We start from the raw sequence: 23,824 nt of genomic DNA, 5'->3' as shown, positions 1-23,824 counted from the left end.
TTGATTTTGGAAGCCACAGTTACGTGTAATTTTTGACAACAGAAACAAGCAAAACACTGTGGGAAGGAGGCGGGGTAAACAAGCTGACGCTGGCGGGAACTAAAACAGGGAATCCCATATTTTCATTGGTCCAAAGGTCACATGACTAGAATCACCTACTGATGCGTCAATGGGGAAATTGTAATTCCTTGTTATTCATTTTTATAAAATGAACAGCATTTAGTTATAGTTTAGTATAGCACGAAAAAGCGTATTTACTAGAATGCAATCATACGTCGGTTGTAAAGAAAATAATATGCGTTTGGATGGCGCTTTAGCGTGACGTACTTTTAGGTGAGAATATTTACTAGAAATCTATTGGTTTAAAAGTGTGCATAGTTAATCTCCTTTATTATCCAAAGCATAAAAAACCTGAAATATCTGAACAGATTTTTGTTGTTATTGTTTAAGTGTTCTTTTCCGGGAATCATGGTGGATGTAATTCTAAATTGTTTTATGTGAATTAAAACAAAACTTGTGCCCCCTTACTTTGATGACATCATCGATACTGCCTGTGTAGTTCGCCATTCGAAAAACTGCTTGAACACTGACTGCAAGACAGAACGGAATAGACAACGAAGATGTCAACGACGTCGACTTTCAGTGGTTTGACCGACGAAGCAAAGCCCTCCTCCAGGTATTATAAGAAAAGTTGCATCTCACAAGGACTTTTGAGTAACGAGTTTTTTAAACGGAAGCCGTGACATTTTTGGGCGCATCGCAACTGGCATTCTATTCTGTTCCCAGGGCAAAACAGTTGAGGGGGTACTGGGATTGTTGAAACAGAGCAAGACAGTATCAAGCTGTCAATAAAAAAGCTACTTATGTAACAATTGATGCATGATATATTGTTTCTTCACTCTGGTTGCCACGCAACTGCAGTACATTTTCGGCTTCTTACGTTTCTTTGTCCCAATCCTACTCCCAGTCCCACCACAGGCGAAGGTGTCGTTCTCTGTTCACTAGACCACTACTTCCATAGAAAGACTACAAGGTTTGACACTCAGCTTCGAGTCGTCTGTGTTCTTGGAGTCGCTTCCTGCGGACAATTTATTTGTTCAAGACGGTTTGTCTCTTCCTACAGTATGTGTGAGGTCAAATAAATACAGTTGAATGATTGTTTTAACTGTACAGTAAAACCTGTCTCTAACGGACACCCTTGGGGAATGGTAATAGTGTCCCTATTAGACAGGTGTCCCTTCTTCACAGGTGGAGGGGCCGGGGCAATATTTTACAAAGAGCACGTAAAATGAACAAGTCACATTTTGTCAGTCCTGTAGTATGTATTTATTGGATTGAACATGAGACTCACTGAAAATGTGAGTAAACAAATGATACATGTAGCAAACAACAACAACAACAACATCCCCCCCCCCCCCACCTTCCCCGTTCCCTACACACACTGTGCATTCAAACTTACGCAAGTCGGACGTCACAAAGCTAAAAATAGCTGACTCTTCATCAGTCATTCAACAGGAAATTCCGCAGTGTGTCTCGACCAAATTGGGTCAGCTCTTGTTTCATTGCAGTACAAAACCACTCCCATACCACGTTGTTCAGGTCTTCATATTGCGTTTTCCAACGTTTCACAGTTTTTTGGTCGATTCGCGCACCTGACTCCCACTCCTTCATCACGTCTTCTTTTTCCGATTTGATCCTCGCGATCTGTGTTTTACCACATCCCATCACCTTCGGCCGCTATCTAGTTTTTTCAAGGCAGCGACACGCTGCTCTAAAGTCAACGCTTTTCTTTTTCCTGCTGGAGATTCCATTTTCAAACACAGTAGTCTACTGTTGCTTTTGGTTGTGACTGTATCCACAATGCGGAAAAGCGAAAGTAAGTGAGCGAAAGGGGTCTCCATCTAAACAAGCCACCGATTGGTCAGAAAAGGGACAGGACAACCAATCAACAACCATTTGTGCTACGGCTACGGCTGCCGAGCACTGACTGCATAACAGTCGAGTTTTCGAAGTTGCGTTTTTATGTACGTTGTGTCCGTTTGTGACAGTGTTTACACTTCCTACGGTCCGAAAAATCGTGTCCGCGTCCGTAAGTGGCAGGTGTCCGCCCGTTAAAGGTTAGTTATTGTTGAAATCGTGTTCGTGCCATGATAAACTGTCCGTATGTAGCAGGTGGCCGTTACAACAAGGGTCCGCTAGACTCAGGTTTTACTGTATGTACCTTTAATTTTCAGCTTCCGTCATCTGCAGGTTGTTTTTAACCATCATTTGGACGAATGTTCGTTTGCAAACCACCACCCTGTAGGTTGCAAGCAATTATGCATCCGCACCGAATATGCATACCAGTGCTCATTGGTCTAAAACATATGTAAATATTGCAGCAAAGGGAAAATAATCATCGAATATCCGGTTATTAACCAATGATCGCATCGAACTACTATCTCCTCGGACATAGACGGGCATCGTACTCACAGGGTCTAAGTGGTATGCCGTTGGCAGACACGTTTGGTCGCACAAAATACGGTTTAAAAACATGCAGCGGACAGGCAGCTAAATATAAAAGGTACAGCTAGTTAGAACATTCATTTATCACGGCATATGTAAAGTTACAAAGATTCTTGACATTGGCAATTATTTTTTGCATATTTTTTTCTGAAGTTAGTGGAGCAAGGCTCGAAGCTGAGTGTCAAACCTTGTAGTCTTTCTATGGAAGTAGTGGTCCAGAGAACGACACCTTCGCCTGTGGTCCCACTCACAACATGTGTATGATGTGGTTTTGATCATTGATCTGACGTCTATTGTTAAATTCGTCAGGAGCGGGTATCAACCCTCGGAAGCAAAGTGTCACCCTTGGCTTATTAACTTGTTTGCTAACTGTTCAGTCATAAAATCAGCATGTCCTGTCACACTCACAGAACTTTGTGAATCCTGATGGGACATACACTGCATCAATCACTCAATGAGTCAATCACTCAGTCAATCTTTCCGACTACTTGAAGTTGAACGAGTGTCTGATGGAGGCTTAGATTTTGGGAGGTAAAGGTGCTTGCTTCAATGGTTTTGACCCCAACAAAACCATTTTGCTATACTAGCGGTTAAGTGGGCCTTAGTTACAAATTACAGGGAACTTAGAAAATTAGCCTTGATAGTGCAAAGTACTTACTCACCAGGGCTCCCCAATCTGTGCATTCCTGCACACAGAAACTCTCGATGGGGGTCCCAGGACACACTAAATCTATATTTCATCTGAATGCATACCGTGGGTACTTGGCTGGATTTTTAAGATGAGAACATTTTCTGCTGGTCGCCACTTTGCAAAGCAAATCTAGCCAATGTGACCAATAACACTTTTGTGAAGGTCTCACAAAACTGCAAAATGTCCTCCTGATTTGGGGATTCTCTATAGTTCCTCTGAAGGGGTCCTTGGGCACCCTAAAAATGGTAAATTTTAGGGGTCCCGGTGACCTTAACACTACTGTGACTAGCATTGCCACGGCGTTAACATCCTGCCTGCCCAAGCTTGCCACCAAGAAACTTCCCAAAAAACAGTAACTGTAAAGAAATCTGTCTAGCAAGCTTGAATTAAGTCCAATCACCACCAAATTTTGTGTACTAATTAAAAAATGGATGCCCAGTTCAGTCGTGCTATTTATAAGTTTGTCACGCAATTTGTTTTAGCAAAGGGGGGGTGAAAGGGGGATAATTTGTGTTTTTTACGGTTTTTTGTGTTTTCTTTTCCACTGCTTTTTTAAAAGTTATTTTTTAACATAAAGTATTATAAATAATTTTATAACCAAACAAGGTGTAAAACCTATGAATTAGCTGAAATATTGTTAAAATTCTACACAGAAATAAGGAGACAGTACAAAGAAAAAAACAAGCAAATCCCGCATTCACTCACAGCATCCTGACTCAAATGAAACAAAACTGTGACACTCACCAAATGATGTCTAGGTAATCCATATTGAATATAAGTCACATTTTCACAACAAAGTCCCAACTGTACACCTATGAACATTTCCAAAAGGATTAGGCTCCAGCCATCCATTGTTATCAGTGCTGCCACGCCCCCCTTGCAACTACACATTCGAAGATTCATGCAGTACCACCCTAACACGTGTAGTTTGCCGACTCATACTAGCAGCAACAACAGGACTGTTTCTTGCTCAATATCACTGCTATTATCGCTTTCTTGAGGCGAAAACAACACGTCGGAATCATGATCTACAGGGTCCTCAAGATCCAACATCCGGAGAATCTCCTCCCGTGACAAGGCTCGCCTTCGATTCATTTTTTTCTCTCGAAAAAACCGCACAAACCAGGCTAATTTTGCATATGGCGGAAGGGCACACCAAGTGTGTCAAGGGAAACAACTCAATTTACTGCAAGCTTCAAAAACCGGGAAGCGATCACGAGTCGTGTACCTTGTATGTCTAATACTAAAATAGTCACTTCCCGTCCGTGGGCGTTGCAGCGCTATTTCTAATATAGTCACCTCCCGTCGCGAAAGTGTTAAGGTAGCAATTTAGCAATATTCTAGGTTTGAATGAGACCAGAGTGTGTTATACTACTCTGAAAAGACATGAACTCAAAGTCACACAAGTTTTGCGTGATCAAGTTGTTTATGTTTAAGATGGCGGTTGTGTAGGTTGACCAAACTCGGCTCTGAGTTTAATGCATTATTCACATGCCCCAGGAGATGAATTCCGGTCAAAGCTCTTTATCAGTACATGTCGGGTTTTTGTTGTTGCGGAAGAGTTGCTTTTCTTAGAAACACAGACTAGAGGCAAGCTACACATTGTAGGCCAATCACTAGTGACCTAGCAGTAGCTGTCTCCAAGCATGATCCCCCATTCTTTGCAATGAGAAGCGCTATCAATCAGCATGGGTGAAACTTTTCCGCCTCAGGGCGGAAATCCGCCAAATGAAATTGGTTAAATAAGGAATTCCTTATTTTGAAAATCTTTTAATTTAAAATTTTTATTTATTTATTTATTTTTTTTTCGCCGGCGATCCGATCCGTATTTCTCCTAACACAGTGACCGGACATCGCTGAGTCTTTGTTTCACTGGGCGCGCGAATTATCGGACTACAGCTTGGCATTTGTTACATTGTTTGATGTGCAAATTTGTGTGTTTGATATACCAGGATAGGCCTACTTTTACCCTTAAAAGCCTGATTTTTCGTTTTCTTCCGGGGGGCTTTGCCTCCCTGGGCCACCTAGCGGGGCGTTGCCCCTGCACCCCACCAGGGCCTGGGCGGCCCCTGGACCCCGGCCTCATTTTCCTTATTTTCAATTCTGATCAGTTTCACCCATGAATCAGTAATGCTGATAGGCGGCTTTGATGTGCTTACTTTCAAATGAAACGAGCGTTGTAATTTGTATGTATTGAGTTAAACAGTGGAGAAAGCCGAGATCAGGGCTAATTCTCACTTGGAGATGGATGTCATGGTCAGTGTTTAAATGATTGCACTGGCACAGATTGCCAACCATGTGTGGAGACAAGCTTCTCGCTGGTGATTGGCCTACAATATTTTACGTGTTGCCAAGGAAAACCAAGGAAAGCAACTCGCAACCCATAAAAACTTGACAGTTATTTCAGAACATTTTTCTGTTGTATACTTGAGTGCTCATTGAGTCATTTATACAGTCCTTTGGAGCAAAGATGCAATTGCAAACATAAGGTTGCCAATGCCATGTGTGCTGTGAATTCAAAACAGTAATTTCATTACAGTACTATCTACAGTGTTTTACATTATGTTAAACCTGAGTTCTACCAGAGTACCTTCGGAATAGAAAAAAATCATGTAAAAGCAAGTGAGGGAAGTGATAAGTGTGAAGTATCAAAATGCTAAAGCTCTTTCTGTGCACTTTAACTTAAGTTAAACTTAATAGGCGACTTGCCCTATCTGGCGCCAGCCACGAAACCACGCAATAGATCCGCGTTATCTAGCATGACCTTACGAGATCTGCCTCAATCTGCAGGCATGTTTTGAGAGCTCTGTGAGAGGTTGCGTCTCAGTGCAGACACTTTGCCTTGAAAATGGTGAATTTGCACTGTGCAGCAGTGGGCTTCAGCAATGATAGCCGCAAGAATATTCCTAAAGTTTGTTCAAAGTACCCAAGCATGGTACACAAAGGAAAGGCGATCAAGGTTTTTTTTTTATTACATAATCCAGAGAACACCAGTGCTTGTGAAGCGATGGCTGAATTTTCTTTGACGTCAAAATTACGAGCTATCCCGGTACTCCGTTGTCTGTTCAATAACTGTATCAGTTGCTGTTTGTTGTATCCTGAATATCGTCTTCTTTTTCTCTGAGGTAATTTTGCAACTTTGGTAATTGCATCGCATGAACATTCTGCTGTTCGGTAGCCATTGTAGCGTATAGAAGGAACAATAACTCTTGAGCAAAAAGTATGCTCGCAGGGAAGTGAACCTTTCTTATCTCTTGCACCGGAGAGCTATCCAAGCGGGGATATTGTGCAAGTTGGCTATTGCAAGGCTTTTTTTTCTCAGACTTTCTCTTAATAGTTAAACTAATAGTAACAGTAAATTGCTGCCCCCTCCTCACACACACATTGTAAAACTCCTTGTATTAACAGACACAAATTGTTCAGTGTTCTTCAGCATCTCAAAACAGAGGTAGCCCTGAATTAAGGAATAAGTCTTTCATATGAGTCATGCTTTGAACATTTTTGTCTTCCAGGGTACTGAGGCCTCCAGGAGGTGCTTCCAGCAACATCTTTGGGGCACCTGATCCAGCCCCTGCTGCTAGTGCCAAGCAACGCACGGCGGGTGGCGGCAAGCCATCAGACTCAGCAATCTTTGGCGCTTCATCGGCAGGCTCCGGGCAGGGCAATGGTGGTCAGCGGGCAGCCCGTGATGGTGATGATTCCTTCAGCCATATATTTGGGAACACCGCTTCTTCCCCTGCTCTGGGCAGTAGAGGCACAAGTGTCAGCCAGCGGGTCAATACTCATGATAACCTATTTGGGGACACCAGAAGCTCCCCTGAACCCAGCACCCCTAATGCGAGCGGCAATTCCTATCAGCACATTTTTGGAGACACGGCCTCTGAAGGGCCAAAAGCTACTGGTAGATATTCTGGCAAAGGAAGGGGTATGCAGCTGCCTAGACGCACAGTTAACCTGTTTTGGCTTTTAAACACAGGAATCCAAATTTGTTAAAGTTAACAGTCACCGATTTTGGTTGTGTTTCACATTTTGGGGAAAGTTAATGTTCAAAAGTTTTCCAATTAACAGTTGAAAGTTTCTGTTATTAGTCACGTTTGAAGCTCACATTTCATTTGGAAATGCATAATATAGGCATCACATGACAGTTGACACATTGTTTTTAACTTGCCGAAATCTATCTTAAAAGGAGTATAACTGAATTTTGAGGTACACATAAGTAAGGTGTGCAGTAATCTAAAATTCTAATACCTGTCAAAATCTGTTTCTCTCTGTTTTGGCTAGTGAATATCAGAGAGGAGAAAATGATGATCTTTATCGGTCTCCTTTTTGATTTTTAGTACATTTATCTTCAGTTTTCCATTAACTTCTGTGTTCAAATCATCATTCAGTGATCGCTCAAACAGTGCATTCATAAGCATGGATAAAAACATGTTTAAAGCTTTTTGATGTGTTAGGGTTATGTACGGCTAAACTGAATGACATGGGTTTTGGAAGCTGCGACTGAAGTGTGCTGCTGCTAGTGTTTCAGGGTTGGCTGACAGCTGTGCTGTGGGATTGTGGGTAAAATATAGGTATACTGCTGCTGTGTTCTGCCTCACTGAGCCTTGGTCTTCTTGGGGAGAATGAGGGATCTTTTTGCAGCTGCCAGTATTACGGGAAAACTTGTGCTGTTTTGCTTGACAGTCTGCTGCTCTGTGTGTTCATCGGAAATTCACACTAGTCCCATTCTTCATTAGGCCTCCAGATCCCCTATTTTAACACTTCTCGTCCGCTTCCCCACTCTCAGTATTCCACCCCCTCATCCATCTCTACATGTCTTGCCAGACTATTTAGAAATAAGTAGAGGAAAAATCATGTTCTTGGGAACATTTCAAATAATTTTGCTTTTGAAGACAGTTCCCCAGTTTGCTAAAAAGATGATGTAACCGGATATTTTTTTCAGAAGTGCAGTCATGATAGGGAAGTTAAAGTAAATTGCTGGTGAATTCTGACCGCTGGGCTGTTGCACTGCATGGTGACCTCTTTTTCTTCTAACTACTTTTGTCCATGTTTTATCCACTCACCACTTTCCAGAAATACTCCTGTCAGTGTCGTAGTACATACTCACCCTGCTTCCCTCCTTCTATTCGTCCTGGTTGTTCTTCATTTTGTGGTTGTCTTGCCTCTTTCCTGCTGCTCAGTTTTGTAGTTTGCATGTACAGCGGTGTCACTGGTAATGGGTTGGGTAGTATGGAAAGCAGACCTGGGAATCAACACGATTTTTCCGTATTTTGTACACATGATTGTCTAAAATACGATCAGTACAGTCAGTGGAAAAAATACGACGAGAAAAATTCCTAGACTACGTTTCTTCACAAGTGCATCCTGAAGCCTATCCAGTATTTTAACACAGGATTACATTTTTTGAGTCACTTGAGAAAAAGTGACTATGTAATCGGTCAGTGTTAGTCTGTCCGGCCGGCCGGCCGGCCGGCCGGCCGTAGACACCACCTTAACGTTGGACTTTTCTCGGAAACTATCAAAGCGATCGGGCTCATATTTTGTTTAGTCGTGACCTCCAATGACCTCTACACTTTTACGATGGTTTCGTTGACCTTTGACCTTTTTCAAGGTCACAGGTCAGCGTCAAAGGAAAAATTAGACATTTTATATCTTTGACAAAGTTCATCGGATGTGATTGAAACTTTGTAGGATTATTCTTTACATCAAAGTATTTACATCTGTAGCCTTTTACGAACGTTATCAGAAAAACAAGGGAGATAACTAGCCTTTTCTGTTCAGCAACACACAACTTAACGTTGGGCTTTTCTCGGAAACTATAAAAGTGACCGGGCTCAAATTTTATGTGAATGTGACTCATTGTGTTGTGAATAGCAATTTCTTCCTGTCCATCTGATGCCTCATATAATATTCAGAACTGCGAAAGTGACTCGATTGAGCGTTTGCTCTTCTTGTTTTACAGTAAACATTGAACGAAGCATTTGTTTGAAATGTATTGGTAAACTAAATTAACAGTGCGACGGACGCGTGTGAAGCATTTTTGACTCACATGCGAAGCAAAAGTGAGTCTATGTACTCACCCGAGTCGTCCGTCCGTCCGTCCGTCCGGACGTCCGTCCGGACGTCCGTCCGTCCGGAAAACTTTAACGTTGGATATTTCTTGGACACTATTCAGTTTATCAGTACCAAATTTGGCAAGATGGTGTATGATGACAAGGCCCCAAAAAACATACATAGCATCTTGACCTTGCTTCAAAGTCAAGGTCGCAGGGGCCATAAATGTTGCCTAAAAAACAGCTATTTTTCACATTTTTCCCATTTTCTCTGAAGTTTTTGAGATTGAATACCTCACCTATATATGATATATAGGGCAAAGTAAGCCCCATCTTTTGATACCAGTTTGGTTTACCTTGCTTCAAGGTCAAGGTCACAGGAGCTCTTCAAAGTTGGATTGTATACATATTTTGAAGTGACCTTGACCCTGAACTATGGAAGATAACTGTTTCAAACTTAAAAATTATGTGGGGCACATGTTATGCTTTCATCATGAGACACATTTGGTCACATATGATCATGGTCAAGGTCACTTTGACCCTTATGAAATGTGACCAAAATAAGGTAGTGAACCACTAAAAGTGACCATATCTCATGGTAGAAAGAGCCAATAAGCACCATTGTACTTCCTATGTCTTGAATTAACAGCTTTATGTTGCAAGACCTTGGATGACCTTGACCTTGGGTCAAGGTCACATGTATTTTGGTAGGAAAAATGTGTAAAGCATGTGAGTCGTATGGGCTTTGCCCTTCTTGTTGAATCATAGATGTTCAAATGCTGTTACTCAAAAGTGCAAAACAGGGGTTCCCAGGTCTGGGAAAGATTGACAATGGCATTCTTCAGTGCAGTGGTTTTGTTTTTAGAGTATGGTCATAGACTCACATTACTCCTAGACAACACCTGCATGATGTAACTAATTGCTTACTCAGTGCTTCATTCATGACAGGTCTGCCTACCGTTACGGAATTTCCGTATTTGTCCCGGAAATCAATAAATTTTATCAAGTGTTCCGGAAAATACGGATGTTCGAAATGCGTCCCGGAAACTCAAAAAAATTCCAAACACGCTCACAACAGTGTGAGCGAGAGAGATTGCCTGGTGAATGACTTCCGGAAATTGCCGAAGTCACAGCTAAGAAATGACGTAGGCGGGTTCCGACTATTGCCGAGCAGCTTTTTGTAGCTAATACGCATGCGCGTCAACTTCTTGCAAGAAGAAAAGGTCGAAGAAAAGATAGCGTCAAAAAGGAAAGAAAATCTCGCTGTGTGTGAAACCGATAATAACCCTGCGAAAAAAATGAAGCGTCCGCAGAAATACATCGAGAAATATACAGAGACATACCCGTGTATCAAGCCAGGAAGTGTCGAAACGAAGGTTTTGTGCACGATTTGTGTTACGAATACTTTATTATCTCATACAGAGAAATTTCAGTGTGGTGCACATTAAAAGACAAAACAAATAATAAGACAACAGATAAAAATACCATACGAAGCATACTACACTCGCGCACGCATATGTACACTAACAGGAATAGTAACATGATTCCAAATAGGTTAATTGCCGTCAGCTTTAGCTAAAAGTTTACCGCTAAAAACTATCATTATCACAGGACTAGATATGTCATTGAACAATATTTATCACAGGACTAGTCATTCGAGGGTTATCACACTCAGCATAAGGGTGCACATCAAAGAATATAAAAAATATTCATCACAGAAATCAGTGCATATGTTCACCGGCACACATACTAGTTTTAATTAACTTAGGTATTTAAAAAGCCAATTGACTTTGGAATAAAACTGTTCTTAGTTCTGAGCGTGCGGAATCTGGGAGTGAATTCGGCTGTAAATCTGGCGGCATTGATGACATTCGACGACATGTGGAAGGCCCGAATCACATCAAGAATAAAGAAACACGCGAAAAGGCAAACACCAATACTAGTAAAATCACTGCGAGAGGATTTTCTTGGTGATCCGCAAGAACAAGACAGTTTTTCAGTGACATTTACAGTGACAATGTTCAAGTTTGGCAAGATGATTTGAAGGCAATGTTAGGGTAAAATGACACCAGATTGCACCAATTGTGTCCTTTTGGCCAAAAAAATTTCCGGGGGGGCATGCCCCCGGACCCCCCCTAGCCGACTCGCTTGCGCTTCGCGCAACCTCGACTTATTTTAATCTTTAACAGAACTTTGTCCCTGAAGCTTCACTTGGAGGGTAGGCAGACCTGTCATGAAGATGGTGACTTTCAAGTTTAACCAGGGTATAAACTATAGCTTTTTTGTTTGTAGATGCTTGGCCAGACCTTTGCGTAGAAAATCAGTTTTATTTTTGTATCTATTTTAATTTTTATGTTAGTTCATTTGTTTTTTTTATTTTTGCTATGTCCTTTTTAACTGTTTTCAGGAGTCGGTGTTTCATTTCTTACTATGTAGAGTTGCAGATGCCATATATGCACATTGATAGGGTTGTAATTGTAAATGTTCTCATCATGTCATATATTTTCCTCTTGGAAGTTAAATATCAAACAGATCATTTGGCCTTATGATGTAAAGACAGCATTACTAACTGTCAACTTTCAAGGAAGCCCCCAGCATTACTAACCTGTCATGTGCAATACTTTAGGGGCTACAAACTTTTCAAACTTCATTGGTGCATTGGAGACAAATGTATGAACCAAATAACTCTTTTATATAGGTCTCTAGTAACAAGAGTAGTTTTTGCTGCAATGAGTAATGATTTACTCCCGCATTCTAGTTAAATTACATATTCTTACTCCGAATCACATATAGCATTGACGCAGTCTGAGATGCTAAGGTCTGAAAAACGCTACTTGTCTTACAAAATTTAAAGGGAAGCAACCCCACCACAAAAAGTGTAAACGGATGCGTTGGTAAGGACGCCAGACCATGGGAGTTATCTCCCATTGGTATGTGTGACGTCACTACCGCTCCCGAACTTGTGGTCCAAGTCATACGACTTTTTCAGCTCGGAGGAGGAGGTCTTGATATTTTTCGCTCTCGTGGCCGGTTTGCCTTGCTGTTTGCTCGGTTCCCTCCGGCCACTACCTGTCTTATTCACCTTCTGCTTCATTAGTTGGTGAGCTCTTTCCATTTTGTGACGTTTTGACAGGAATTTTGTCTTGGCTACTGGGTCATTGTACTTCCTTTGGACTTGTACTTTTCACTAGCATTTTTGTTTGGCCGCCATTTTGGTTTCAGCATGGCTGATAACGTTGTTAGAGCGCGGCTCTTAAGGGGATGTCAAGGGTAAAGGCGTTTCTAAGCCTATATCTTCGGCGTCTTCTGCTTTTCCACCTGTTCTTGTTGTCTTTTCTGGCGACGCTAACATTATTGTAATTTCTGTGCCTTTTTCTGCCCCGGATGGACTTATAGTTTTAGGCGCAGTCAAGCACTTTGCATAGCTGAATTTTCAGTAGCATTGTTTTTGCCGCCATCTTTGACGTGTCAGTCTGGCGCGGTGCATACGCGGAGGCTAGGGTAAGGGTTTCCCTAGCCCTAGTCTTCTTTTCAGAAATTACCGGAGTTTGTGGTTTCAGACGCGTTTTTTTTCCATGTCTTTTGCATTCTCAATGTTTTGCAAATGAACTTAGCGCCCATTTTTGGGTCTTTGTTTCTTTGCCCTCTACGTCACCACACGAGTCCTGTGCTCGGGTGGCGTATTTGTTTGGTTCTCTCATTCCAGATATTCATGATCTTGGTCATGCCGAGATGCAGAGGACCTTGCCGTCTCCCAGTTCCTTCCTTTCCCCTGTTGTGGCAGATAGGAGTTCATTGGTGGCTTTGAAGGTGCCGGCGGCTACGTTTCCAAGGGATTCTTCCCCCGGTGCCTCTTCTTCTTCCTGTGGTTCCGCCTTTGCTGCCAGCTTTTCCGGTTCCACAAGCCTGTCTGTATGTACTCGTGATACAATAAGACACTCTCCTCCGGAGAAAGGCTTCTTCCTGGCCGGCGTATTCCGTCTCCCCCATCCGGGTTGAGATGGTTATGCTCGTCTCCTCGGAGATACGGTCAGAGCAGGGTCACTACCTGCCAGGTTTGTCTGCCCCGTCTCTCACCAGTGGAATGGTTACCCTGGGACATTCGGGGCAGAGGCAGCAGCCATTGCCAGGTTTGTCTGACCCGTCGGTCACCAGTGAAATGGATACCCTGGGACATTCGGGGCAGAGGCAGCAGCCGTTTTCGGCAGCTGCGCTTCCGGTTTTTACCGGAAGCATAGGTCCGCCGTTGCGAGCACCCGTCGCGGTCTCTTCCGGCTCGGACCTAGGACTGGCCTACGGGCGTTCGGGCTTCCGGCCTCAGTCCGTGCAACATTCGCTTCCCAATATGTGGTTTCGTCTGTCACACTTCCGGTTCCATCCGGACATGCGGTTCCGCTTCCCGACCCTCCTTCACGGATGTCGGTGAGTGCGGATCAGCGGCTGGCCTACGGGCATTCAGGCTTTCCGCCTCAGCCAGGGCATATGTCACTCAACCCGTCCGTGGTGGGGACTACTGCCTTCTCAGTTCCGGTGGCCCCGGGTGTTGATGCCACCTACCTTCACCCTCCTGCTAGTCAGGGTGTGAGTCAGGACGGTTTCCGGTCGGGCTGATTTCCGGTTTCCGGTTATCCCGGTCAACAGTCGGCCACTAGCAACTGTGACTTCGGTCCTTGTTCGTCGCTTGACGAGTTTGACTCTCAGTCTCTCGCTGGTGATCGGGCACACTCTGGTTTTCCGCATAAGCTTGAGGCTGCTGCGGAAGTGACTTCCAGATATTTCCCGGAGGGTGCCTCGTCGTCGGCGGCTTCCGCTTCGGTTGCTCCTTCGGCGATGGCCGACTTCCGTTCCGGGAAGGAGGAAGACTCCTACTTCCGGTTCGAGGAGTCACCTTCGGTGGCTTACCACCTCTCGCAGGTTTTGGCCAGACCATCTCCTGCCGGAAATGGTCTCCCCAACGTTCCGGTTCCGCTGCTTGTTCCGCATGGTTCATCTCAGGAACAAGCTCAGCCTTGGTTAGCTTCAGTGACACAGGTGGCGACTTTTGTCCCCACTGGTTTTAGAAGTTTACTTTGCCCAAGCAATGTCGGAACTTGTTGGAGTCCTTCGCGCTCCCGCGCGCACCTTTACCGGTGCCGCAAGAGCTCCTTCCTCTTTTGGCGACGCAGCCTATGAAGGATTCGGGTGTTCTGTTCCCAGATCACACCCTTGCCGCTTCGGAGGACATAGGACGTCAGCTTCAGGAGTTGGCTTCCATTTCGGAGACCATCCTCAGGGCGCTTTCTCGCGCGCTCACGGAGTCACTGGATCCCTTCACGCTCTTTGGGGAACAGGACGCCGATGACGTGTCTACTCTTCTGTCCGCCCTTGCCAGGGTGAATGAAGAGCAAATGAGGCTTTCCTCCCAACACTATGCGCACACAGTTATGTGTCGGAGGGACTTGTTTCTCTCTCATTCTCAGTTTACTGAGGAAGCTACGAGGAACAAAAGGAGTCACCTTCGGTGGCTTACCACCTTTCTCAGGTTTTGGCTAGACCATCTCCTGCTGGAATTGGTCTCCTCAACGTTCCGGCCTCAGTCCGTGCAACATTCGCTACCGCAATGAGTGGTTTTGTCTGTCGCACTTCTGGCTCTGTCTGGAAATTCCGTTCTTCTCCCTGATGCTTCCGTGTGTACGTTGGGGAGTGCAGAACAAGGTCCACTGGCTCGAGCACCCGCCGTGGTCTCTTCTGGGTCGGATCTAAGACTGGCCTTCGGGCATTCTGGCTTTCTGCCTCAGTCCGTGTAACAGTCAGACATGGGATTCTTCCGTAAATTTACGGAATTCCGTAAATTTTTAGGCTCCAGGGATCATTCTTGAGATTCGTGCAAATTTGCTGAGAAAATTTGGGGGTATATGTAGGTATAGACCCAAGTTTTTTGGCCGGTCCGCTGATCGCGACGCTCCATTCCATACTATTCTTGAACGGTTGGTTCCTAAAACGGTCAGAGCGCGTTCCCATACGGATCGACCAGCTGGTCGATCCGTATGGGAACGCGCTCTTTGTCTCCTACAGTCACCGTTTCAACGTAGCTATCGGGGATTCAGTATAAGCATACCGTATGAGAATGATTCGGCGCCATTTTTACATCGCTTCGAGCCACCTGCCAAAATGATGAGGAAGCTAAAGCGAGACGAAACCGTTCTAGCCCGGGAAATTGACCAGCAGAAGTACAAGAAAAATCTCTGGAGATTCGACTGGCTCGATGAAGTTGTATCATTGAGCTGGAAAGACGAGAAAGGCCAGAAGACACAAGACGTGAAAGTTGGCGATGCTTTTGCTAAAATCAACTTGCCGTGGACTCTGACAAACTATTTTCTACTCATGGAAAACAGTTCTGCTTTAATTCAAGGTGAGGTAAAAAAAAAAATCAATTTTCTTTCATATGTTTCCCTGCTGTTTGAATTGTTGTTATTGCCATTGATATAGAAGCTCTATGATTAAGCTGAAATATACATTTCAGGGCCATTTTTGTGTGTCTAAAACACTAAAAACCTTCAGCTTCTGGGGGCCTTCTGCGACCCCCACCTTCTTTTTCCTTAATTATCACTTTTTCTGAATCCCGTGTCTGAACAGTCGTTTCAGCCACTGGCTGCCTCGTCTGTCACACTTCCGGTTCTGACCGGAAATGTTGTTCCTCTCACTGATGGTTACGTATGTACGTCGGGTTTTTTGGAACTACGGCTGGCCTACGGGCACCCGGGTTTTCAGCCTCAGCCTGTGCATTGGCCATTCCACCCGTCCGCGGTGTCGGCTACTGCACTCTCTGTTCTTGTGGCTTTGGATTTCGACAATTCTTACCTTACCCCCCGCGGGTTAGGGGGAAGAATTTACCCGATGCTCCCCACCATGTCGTAAGAGGCGACTAACGGATTCCGTTTCTCCTTTTACCCTTGTTAAGTGTTTCTTGTATAGAATAATATAGTCAATGTTTGTAAAGATTTTAGTCAAGCAGTATGTAAGAAATGTTAAGTCCTTTGTACTGGAAACTTGCATTCTCCCAGGAAGGTCATATATTGTACTACGTTGCAAGCCCCTGGAGCAATTTTTTGATTAGTGCTTTTGTGAACAAGAAACAATTAACAAGTGGCTCTATCCCATCTCCCCCCCCCCCCCCCCCCCTTTCCCCGTCGCGATATAACCTTCGTGGTTGAAAACGATGTTAAACACCAAATAAAGAAAGAATTCTTACCTTCATAGGCAACTATGACTACGGCTTTGCCCGTCGGTCTCCGCGTCTGACTCTCAGTCTTTCAGCGATAAACAGACGCGTTCTGGTTTTTCGGCCAAACTCAGGGAGGCACTTGATTTGGCGGCGAAAGTAACTTCCAGATATTTGCGAAGAACACTTCGTCTTTGGAGGCTTCTGGCAGGTTGGCTTCCCGGTTTCCGGTTATGTCGACCAGCTTTTCGTTGATTTCTGTTTTGGCTTTTGATACACAGTCAATTGCCTACAAGCAGACTGACCTACGGGCACTACGGCTTTCAGCTATTTTGTTCATGGTCACCAGTCACACCAGGCTTCGGCCACCGTGTTTTCAGACCGGCACGGTTGGCCTAGTGGTAAGGCGTCCACCCCGTGATTGGGAGGTCGTGGGTTCGAACCCCGGCCGGGTCATACCTAAGACTTTAAAATTGGCAATCTAGTGGCTGCTCCGCCTGGCGTCTGGCATTATGGGGTTAGTGCCAGTACTGGTTGGTCCTGTGACTGGGTGAGACATGAAGCCCGTGCTGCGACTTCTGTCTTGTGTGTGGCGCACGTTATATGTCAAAGCAGCACCGCCCTGATATGGCCCTTCATGGTCAGCTGGGCGTTAAGCTTCTTCTTCTTTTTGCGTTCGCCGTTTTTTTGGTTGGCGTTGATGCGTGGTACCATGGTTTGTTACAGTGCGCCATGCAGCCCAGTACCTCAGTCTTCAGCACTCGAGGTTTCTGTTGGGGTTACCTCACCCTTAGCTCATGGCCCGTACGTCCTACCCTGAGAGCACAGGGGGGAGGATTTGTCGGGATCCCACCCGGAGCTAGGGTTTTAATGCGCCCATAATCGCATTGGATGAGTCCCGTCGAAGAGAGTAGCAGTTCGAAGAGAGTAGCAGTGCCGCCTGCTACCCCACTCCACCTTGTAGGAAACACTGCCAGTTTGGTCCGCGGCCGCAAGCGGCTGGTCTTCATATCTGAAGTCCGTTCCCCTATCCGCCACCCGGGGACGCGCTGGGTTGGGGGTGGTCGCCCCACTGAAAATCCCACACTGGGTTAAAGAAGTTCAGCTTGTCCCAGCAAAAACAAACAAACACCGTGTTTTCAGCACTTCTGGTTGCTGACGCACAACTGGAAGTCGCTCCTTCCTAGTTCTATCTCCCTCTGCGTTAGCATGGATTGGTAGAGATTAACTTGCGGTCAGTTGGGTTTTCCGTTATACGGTTACGCCGACCACACCGTTGTGGCAAGCTGCTACCTTCTACCATCCTTGCCTTCTGAGGCAGGAAGTGGTAGAAGATTCTTCTGTCGGGTGGTTCTGGTTTCCAGTTCCTCCGACCATCTCTTTTCTGAGCGCAACAGGACTGCCGGTCTACGGCACCCTTGTCAAGCTTACTCGACGGGAACGACGTCCAAAGATCACAGCCATGTTCTTTAATTGGCGTTTTCTGTCACAACCCATGAGTACAATGAGTCCTTGTCTTGGTTAGACACGGACTCTAACGCAGAAAAGCAGTACGGCGTCACACTCCCGGTCATGCTTGGGTAAGCACTCGAAGCAGGCCATGCACCAGCAGGAGCCTACTTTTGGCTAACCGGATCGGAACAGTCTGTTTTCACCGCCTCGGTTCATAGGAGGGTGAGCGTTCTTAAGGTGAAGGAACTTCAGGAACGCTTATGCTCTATCATGAGCTTTTTTCCATCGAGAAGGACTCTCGTATCAGGTACTCAGGTGTCACTCTCGCTTTTTGTGAGGAGATCGGTATTCTATAAAAAGTCGTATGACTTAGACCACGTGTTTGGGAGCGGTAGTGACGTCACACATACCAATGGGAGATAACTCCCGTGGTCTGGCGTCCTTACCAACGCATCCGTTTACACTTTTTGTGGTGGGGTTGCTTCCCTTTAAATATTTTAAGACGGGTAGCGTTTTTCAGACCTTAGCATCTCAGACTGCGTCAATGCTATCTGTGATTCGGGTAAGTATATTAATCAAATGAAAATTTATTATTGAAATTTTCAATTTTACTTCATTACATCTTTTTTAGTCGGTGATTTGGTTGGGGTAAGGTTAAGGGTATTATTAGATTAACAAATGGATAAATTGCATGATATTGTTAAATATTATTTGTGGTAAGTATTCAAGCTTTACAAGTACGTGTATTGGGTTTTAACAAAGAAAGTAAATTTGACTTGCGGTTTGGAATGTTAATTGTTTATGCAAGTGTGTGAAGCTTTGCTAGCAGTGTCTCTCTTGCTTGTTTTACTTCACAAAAGCTCTGTTCATACTTGACAAGTAGCCGTAACAATAACAACATCCTTAAATTAAGCACTGACAACTTGTTCATAATATGAGCTTTGATTTAGAAGCACTAACGTTATCACTCGCTAAAGAATTATAATTGGTCTGGAGAAACTTGACCTGACCTAGTCACTAGTGAGTGAGAGATGAAGTCAGCATGCCTACACCTTGTTCTTGCCAGTTTGTGTTATTTATTGCATGTTGTGTTTTGTGTTGTTCCGTGCCTTAATGCTTGTAAGCATTTGGGATTTGTTCGTTTTGTTTTTCCACGTAGTTTTGTACATAATTAATTTATTGGAGAAATATCCAGTCCAGTTTCATTTGACTTAACTTTAAAAAAAACTCTTTTATAGTGTTTTATCTTGGACGGTGGCAAAGTGCTGTAATTTGCACAAACATGTAATGCAGATAGATTGTTTGTTTAAAAAACAACTGTAACTTACATATTTACAGCAGCCAGTTTTCAATGTTCTGTAAAGTGTGTTTTTTGGTTGCTGGTAAAACTTAAAGTTAATCCTCTGATAAGGGGAATTTGACAGTGCTTTTTGTAACCAAGATTTGTATGTGAATCAGCATGTGGAAACTTGTCAAATATGTAGTCGATTCTGACATAATGAGTTTGGGTGTGTCAACTAAGATTTTCAAGATTAGGTGTTTGTAATACAGGTGCGTACAACCCCATTACTGGCACCGACTACAAGGACCTGGCTCCAAACCACCATGCCTTGCATGTCAAAGTAAGTAATGCCGCGATGTTGTTACTTGTATTTTGTGTGCTTGTGGTTTAATTTAGAAAAGAATGTGGAACAACTAGCTAATGGTCTTTCATGCCGACTCTCTTTAACTTCAGGAGTCGAGAGAGTAAACGAAAGTCACTTGTTGCAAGTGTGAAACTTTGGCGTTCATAGGCTGAAACTCTTCACGTACACTCGTGTTTCGCAGGAGTGATTTTTTACGTGTATGACTGTTTTTACCCTGCCATTTATGCAGCCACATGATTTAGGTGGATGCATGCTTGGTATTTTCAAGTTTCTGTACCCCACCGAACTCGAACATGGATTGAAGGATCTTTTCCGTGTGTACTTGGTCTTGTGCTTGTGTGTACATACGAAGGGACTAGCAGGTCTGCACATAAGTTGACCTGTGGGATTGGGGAAATCTCCATTCTTGGTTGGAATTTGTACACACAACCTTCCGTATTGGAGGCTGGCGTCTAATCCACTAGGCAATTGCGTCCTTCACACAAAAGATCACATTTGTCGCCCAGCAAAGACGGGGATAGAATGTATTTGAGAGACGGCCTCTTCCCTTGAGACAGCGTAGCATATATTATAAAAGACCAGTCTGTTCACTTCTGCTTAAATCACTCAAAGTCGACTCTTCAACTTCAAAAAAATCTCCTAACTGTAACTCTTCATTCTCTCTTGGCATTGTTGTCCACATACCCTGATGCTGAGTGTTTGAACTCGATGGTTTTAACCTTGTTTCACAGTATCTTGTCACCATTCACTCAGACGAAATGCCTGTTTTGCGTATGGGGCTCTATAAGTTTATAAGGTTATCAAAGAAAAATATGTTCACTGAGTGGAGCACACCACACCACAGTGGGGAATGGACAATAACTGGGAACTATACGCATACCTCAAGCTCAGTATTTGACTTACATGATAGACACTGAACACTTACAAAATACTTTTGGGTATATATGGTTACGTTTACAGTAGTTGATGGATACCAAGTTCACCCCTGGACACCCTAGAGCAAGGGCTGACATTCCGTGACTTTGCTCTTCCAATAACCAGGGGACAGTAATAGGGGACTGGCAGGTTGCAGATGGCTCATACTAGGCAGATAGTTGAGCAACTGCTTGATGCACACATTAACCAAATGAATTTGTAGTAGCAAGTCATGAACAAGCATTTTGCGAAGGTTTATTTATTTTTACTGTTATGTGTTTTGCCTGCTAAATGAAATGGGATATGAGGAAACTTCTAGCAGGAATAGACGATGTTCGCAAATAAGTGTCAGGATTTAAAGCGGTGTGGCAGAGTAAGAGCCCCTTTTACTGACCCAAGCATTTCAAAGCGAGGTGAAGCAGGTAGCTGGCTACTGGCTGGCTTTAATCTGTCATGGCGACGATCAACTAGTCGGATTTGTATGTTATGCAGCATGCACTGAATATGATACCCTTTTTTTTTTTAAATGAACTGATCGGATGTCACAATTCTTTGCTGCAATGATTGCTGGCCTGCACTGATAGCTGACAACATGTTTTGACTGTCATCTGAGTTTAAGAAAACACGCGTTCTTAGCGATCACTCCCAGTTATCGGCAAGCAATCGGTGGCGATTCGTTGCCCTGATGTGGCTATATATATTTTTTAAAAGAAAAGGGTATCATATTGAGCATACACTGCATAACATACACATCAGAGTTGGTTGTTAGTGGCGATATCAAGTTAAAACTTAAAGCAGGTCCACCGTGTGCTTGTTGCTTTGACTCGCTTTGAAAGGCTTGGGTCAGTAAAACAGATTCTTACTCTGCCTCACTGCTTACAAATCCTGACACAATTATTTCTGGAAAATGTCTATTTGGAGGCAAATTTGGCATGCATTTAAATTGCAATAGTTACATTGCTTGTTCATAAGGTCCTGAATTGGTTGCAAGGAGAATCAGAGACTAAAATGTGTTATTGTTTCGAATGTCCCTGTCCAGGAAACACCTAAGGCCCAGAAGGAGCAGCCACCACTGCCATGCTCTGATGACCAGTACCAGGCCAGAGGAGGGAAGATGCAAAACGTTCAGACCTCTACCCGCGTCACCAACCCACCTGGAGGGAAGACTACCAAGTTGTGGTAGACACAGTACTGCACTCAAAGACATTATCTCTGTCCGTGTTTCTTAATTGCAGGGAAGAGATTTTGCAATGATCTGAATCTGGTCTTGCATTTTTTTTTTACGTAAGAGCAGATCAAGTGAAAGTGTCCTTTTTAAAAAAAAAATCTTCTGATAGGGACACTGTAAGTTGTGATGTTTGTGCTAAGTTACAGTTTATGTTTGTTTTTCGGCAGAAGACGGTCACAAGTTTAAACTGATCATGTTCAGTAAATGAACAAAGGTCTGTGATAATCGGTTTAAAGAGGAATAACGTCATAAACGGGTTACAGCAAACGCGTTTTGACACAGCTCTGTATACCCAATGGGGTTATGATGCCAGTGACGATTGAACGGACATTGTAAGCAGTTATCCAAAGCTTACAGCATTAAACGTAACAATACTTTGGTGTTCAGGCCATGCTTTTGGTTTGAATTTGGTATGTACAACAATTGCACAGAGTCAGTCTCGTGGTGTGTATTCCAGTCTACATCAAATATGCTTTAAAATTGAAGTCATGCTCATTGTTTTGTAAAGCTTAATTGCTCTCTGTGATACTCAAGTTTTTTTGGTGTGTATCTAGCTGAAAATGTGTTTTTAATGGATGCTGCTCTTACATTGATTCATTTGGCTTTGACTTGAAAAAAAAATGTGCCGTTAAGCTAGAAATAAATGAACAAATTGTCACGGTGTGTCTGAAAATACAGAGGTGTCTGGTATCAAGTAGCCTGCATGGACACAATTTCAAATTACATCATGATGTGTTGACCATGTGGTTATGTTGAAATGTAATGTGGTTTCTCTTGTGATTGTATTTATTTGCTTAAATATTCGGTCCTTCTTGCCAAGAGGAGAATTAAAATTTAATCCTGCGAGTTGTGAATGTTTGATTTTTGCTTGAATTCTTCTGACTGGAAGGAAGGGTATCTAGAATAATTCTCAGCACTGGTTCAGTTGGTGTTTCATGTGCAATGATGGTTAAAACTCAGAAGTTAGGTTAGCTTTTGTTTTGCGAGTGTTTGTGTTAAATCTTCAACACCTGAGTAAAGTGTATGATGAAATTATATTGGTGACAATCTTAGAACCTTTTTCACTTTGGAAATTGTGTCATTCGTTTAATACTAGATTAGTAAGTTTTCAGTTTCCCATCTTCCTCTTGTTTTTGCGGGGAGAGAATATAATTTGTGAAGCTTTGCAGGTCATTAGAGTTATGTGTATTTTGTATGTTTCTACAGTGTACATTGACAGTTTGACACAGGCATTAGATGTGTGTATATACTTTTTGCCAGGGTGTGTTGTATTACAAATGTTGAATTTATATTTTCTTATGTCGCCAAAATTTTTCTTGCTCTATGTTCTTTATTTTGATCTCTCATTTCTCCTCAGACATGCAGCTATATCCAGCTTTGGTACTAAATAGAATGGTGCCTCGAACATTGATAATGAAAAGATACAGGACAAAGAATGATAATGAGAAACTAAATGATAAGACACAGAAATGTGCCTTGCAAACTGATCGTGAAAGACTAAGTTACAATGGCAAAGAAAGATGCCTCATAATATTGACAATGACTATGTTACAATGCTAAGAATGGTGCCTCGTACATTGAGAATGAATGACAAAGTAGAAGGGTGCCTGGTACGCTAATGATGAAGATGATGCCTCATACACTGATAACTGAAGACTTTTAAACCTTTTTTTGGTTCTTGGACAATTCTGTTGTGATTGTCAAGTGTTTGTATAAATTCAAATATGATATCTGAGTATGAAGAGAAAATGTCAGAACACAAAGAAGGCTGAAGGCACTTTGCACATTTACTTTACTGCTGCTGGTTTGTAATTATAAAACATACACCTACTTCCTTCACTACCTGAAAGAAGTGCATGACACGCATGTTCTTTTCAAAAACCGTTTCACTGCCTGAGCTAATTCTTTTGATGCTAAATAATTTCCATAGAGCTTAACATCTGGGTGCGGTTTTTGTTTCAGTTCTGTCCTCGAATCTCAAGACTTTGCTGCACACACTAACAAGCTTGTTCAATTTCATGCTTTGAAGGCGTGTTTTTTTTGTACCACAGTTTCATTTCAGGTATAACTAATTTGAAGTTGCATGTATAAGCTTTGAGAAATATAACTCTGGCTTGCTTGGCAGCAAAATAC

The 23,824-nt window shown here is 43.3% G+C and overlaps 1 protein-coding gene across 1 annotated transcript; it reads left to right on the top strand.

The window, feature by feature from the left end:
* Positions 1–516: 516 nt before the first annotated feature.
* On the top strand, positions 517–23,824 carry LOC138969302 (jupiter microtubule associated homolog 1-like). Its single transcript, XM_070342060.1, has 4 exons — positions 517–676; positions 6,709–6,887; positions 19,454–19,524; positions 21,503–23,824. Exons 1-4 carry the CDS (start codon positions 621–623, stop codon positions 21,644–21,646), a joined length of 450 nt encoding a protein of 149 aa, XP_070198161.1. The 5' UTR covers positions 517–620; the 3' UTR covers positions 21,647–23,824.

Source organism: Littorina saxatilis, linkage group LG6, assembly GCF_037325665.1.
Source record: "Littorina saxatilis isolate snail1 linkage group LG6, US_GU_Lsax_2.0, whole genome shotgun sequence".
NCBI lineage: Eukaryota > Metazoa > Mollusca > Gastropoda > Littorinimorpha > Littorinidae > Littorina > Littorina saxatilis.
The sequence above is the reverse complement of the archived record's forward strand: the minus strand, read 5'-3'. Positions and strand labels throughout refer to the sequence as shown.

Excerpts from the sequence above, each read along its gene's own strand:
- LOC138969302 (XM_070342060.1), top strand. The coding sequence starts at position 621 with ATGTCAACGACGTCGACTTTCAGTGGTTTGACCGACGAAGCAAAGCCC. Across the intron at positions 677-6,708 it reads GAAGCAAAGCCCTCCTCCAG|GGTACTGAGGCCTCCAGGAG; the intron begins GTATTATAAGAA and ends TTTGTCTTCCAG. Across the intron at positions 19,525-21,502 it reads ACCATGCCTTGCATGTCAAA|GAAACACCTAAGGCCCAGAA; the intron begins GTAAGTAATGCC and ends GTCCCTGTCCAG.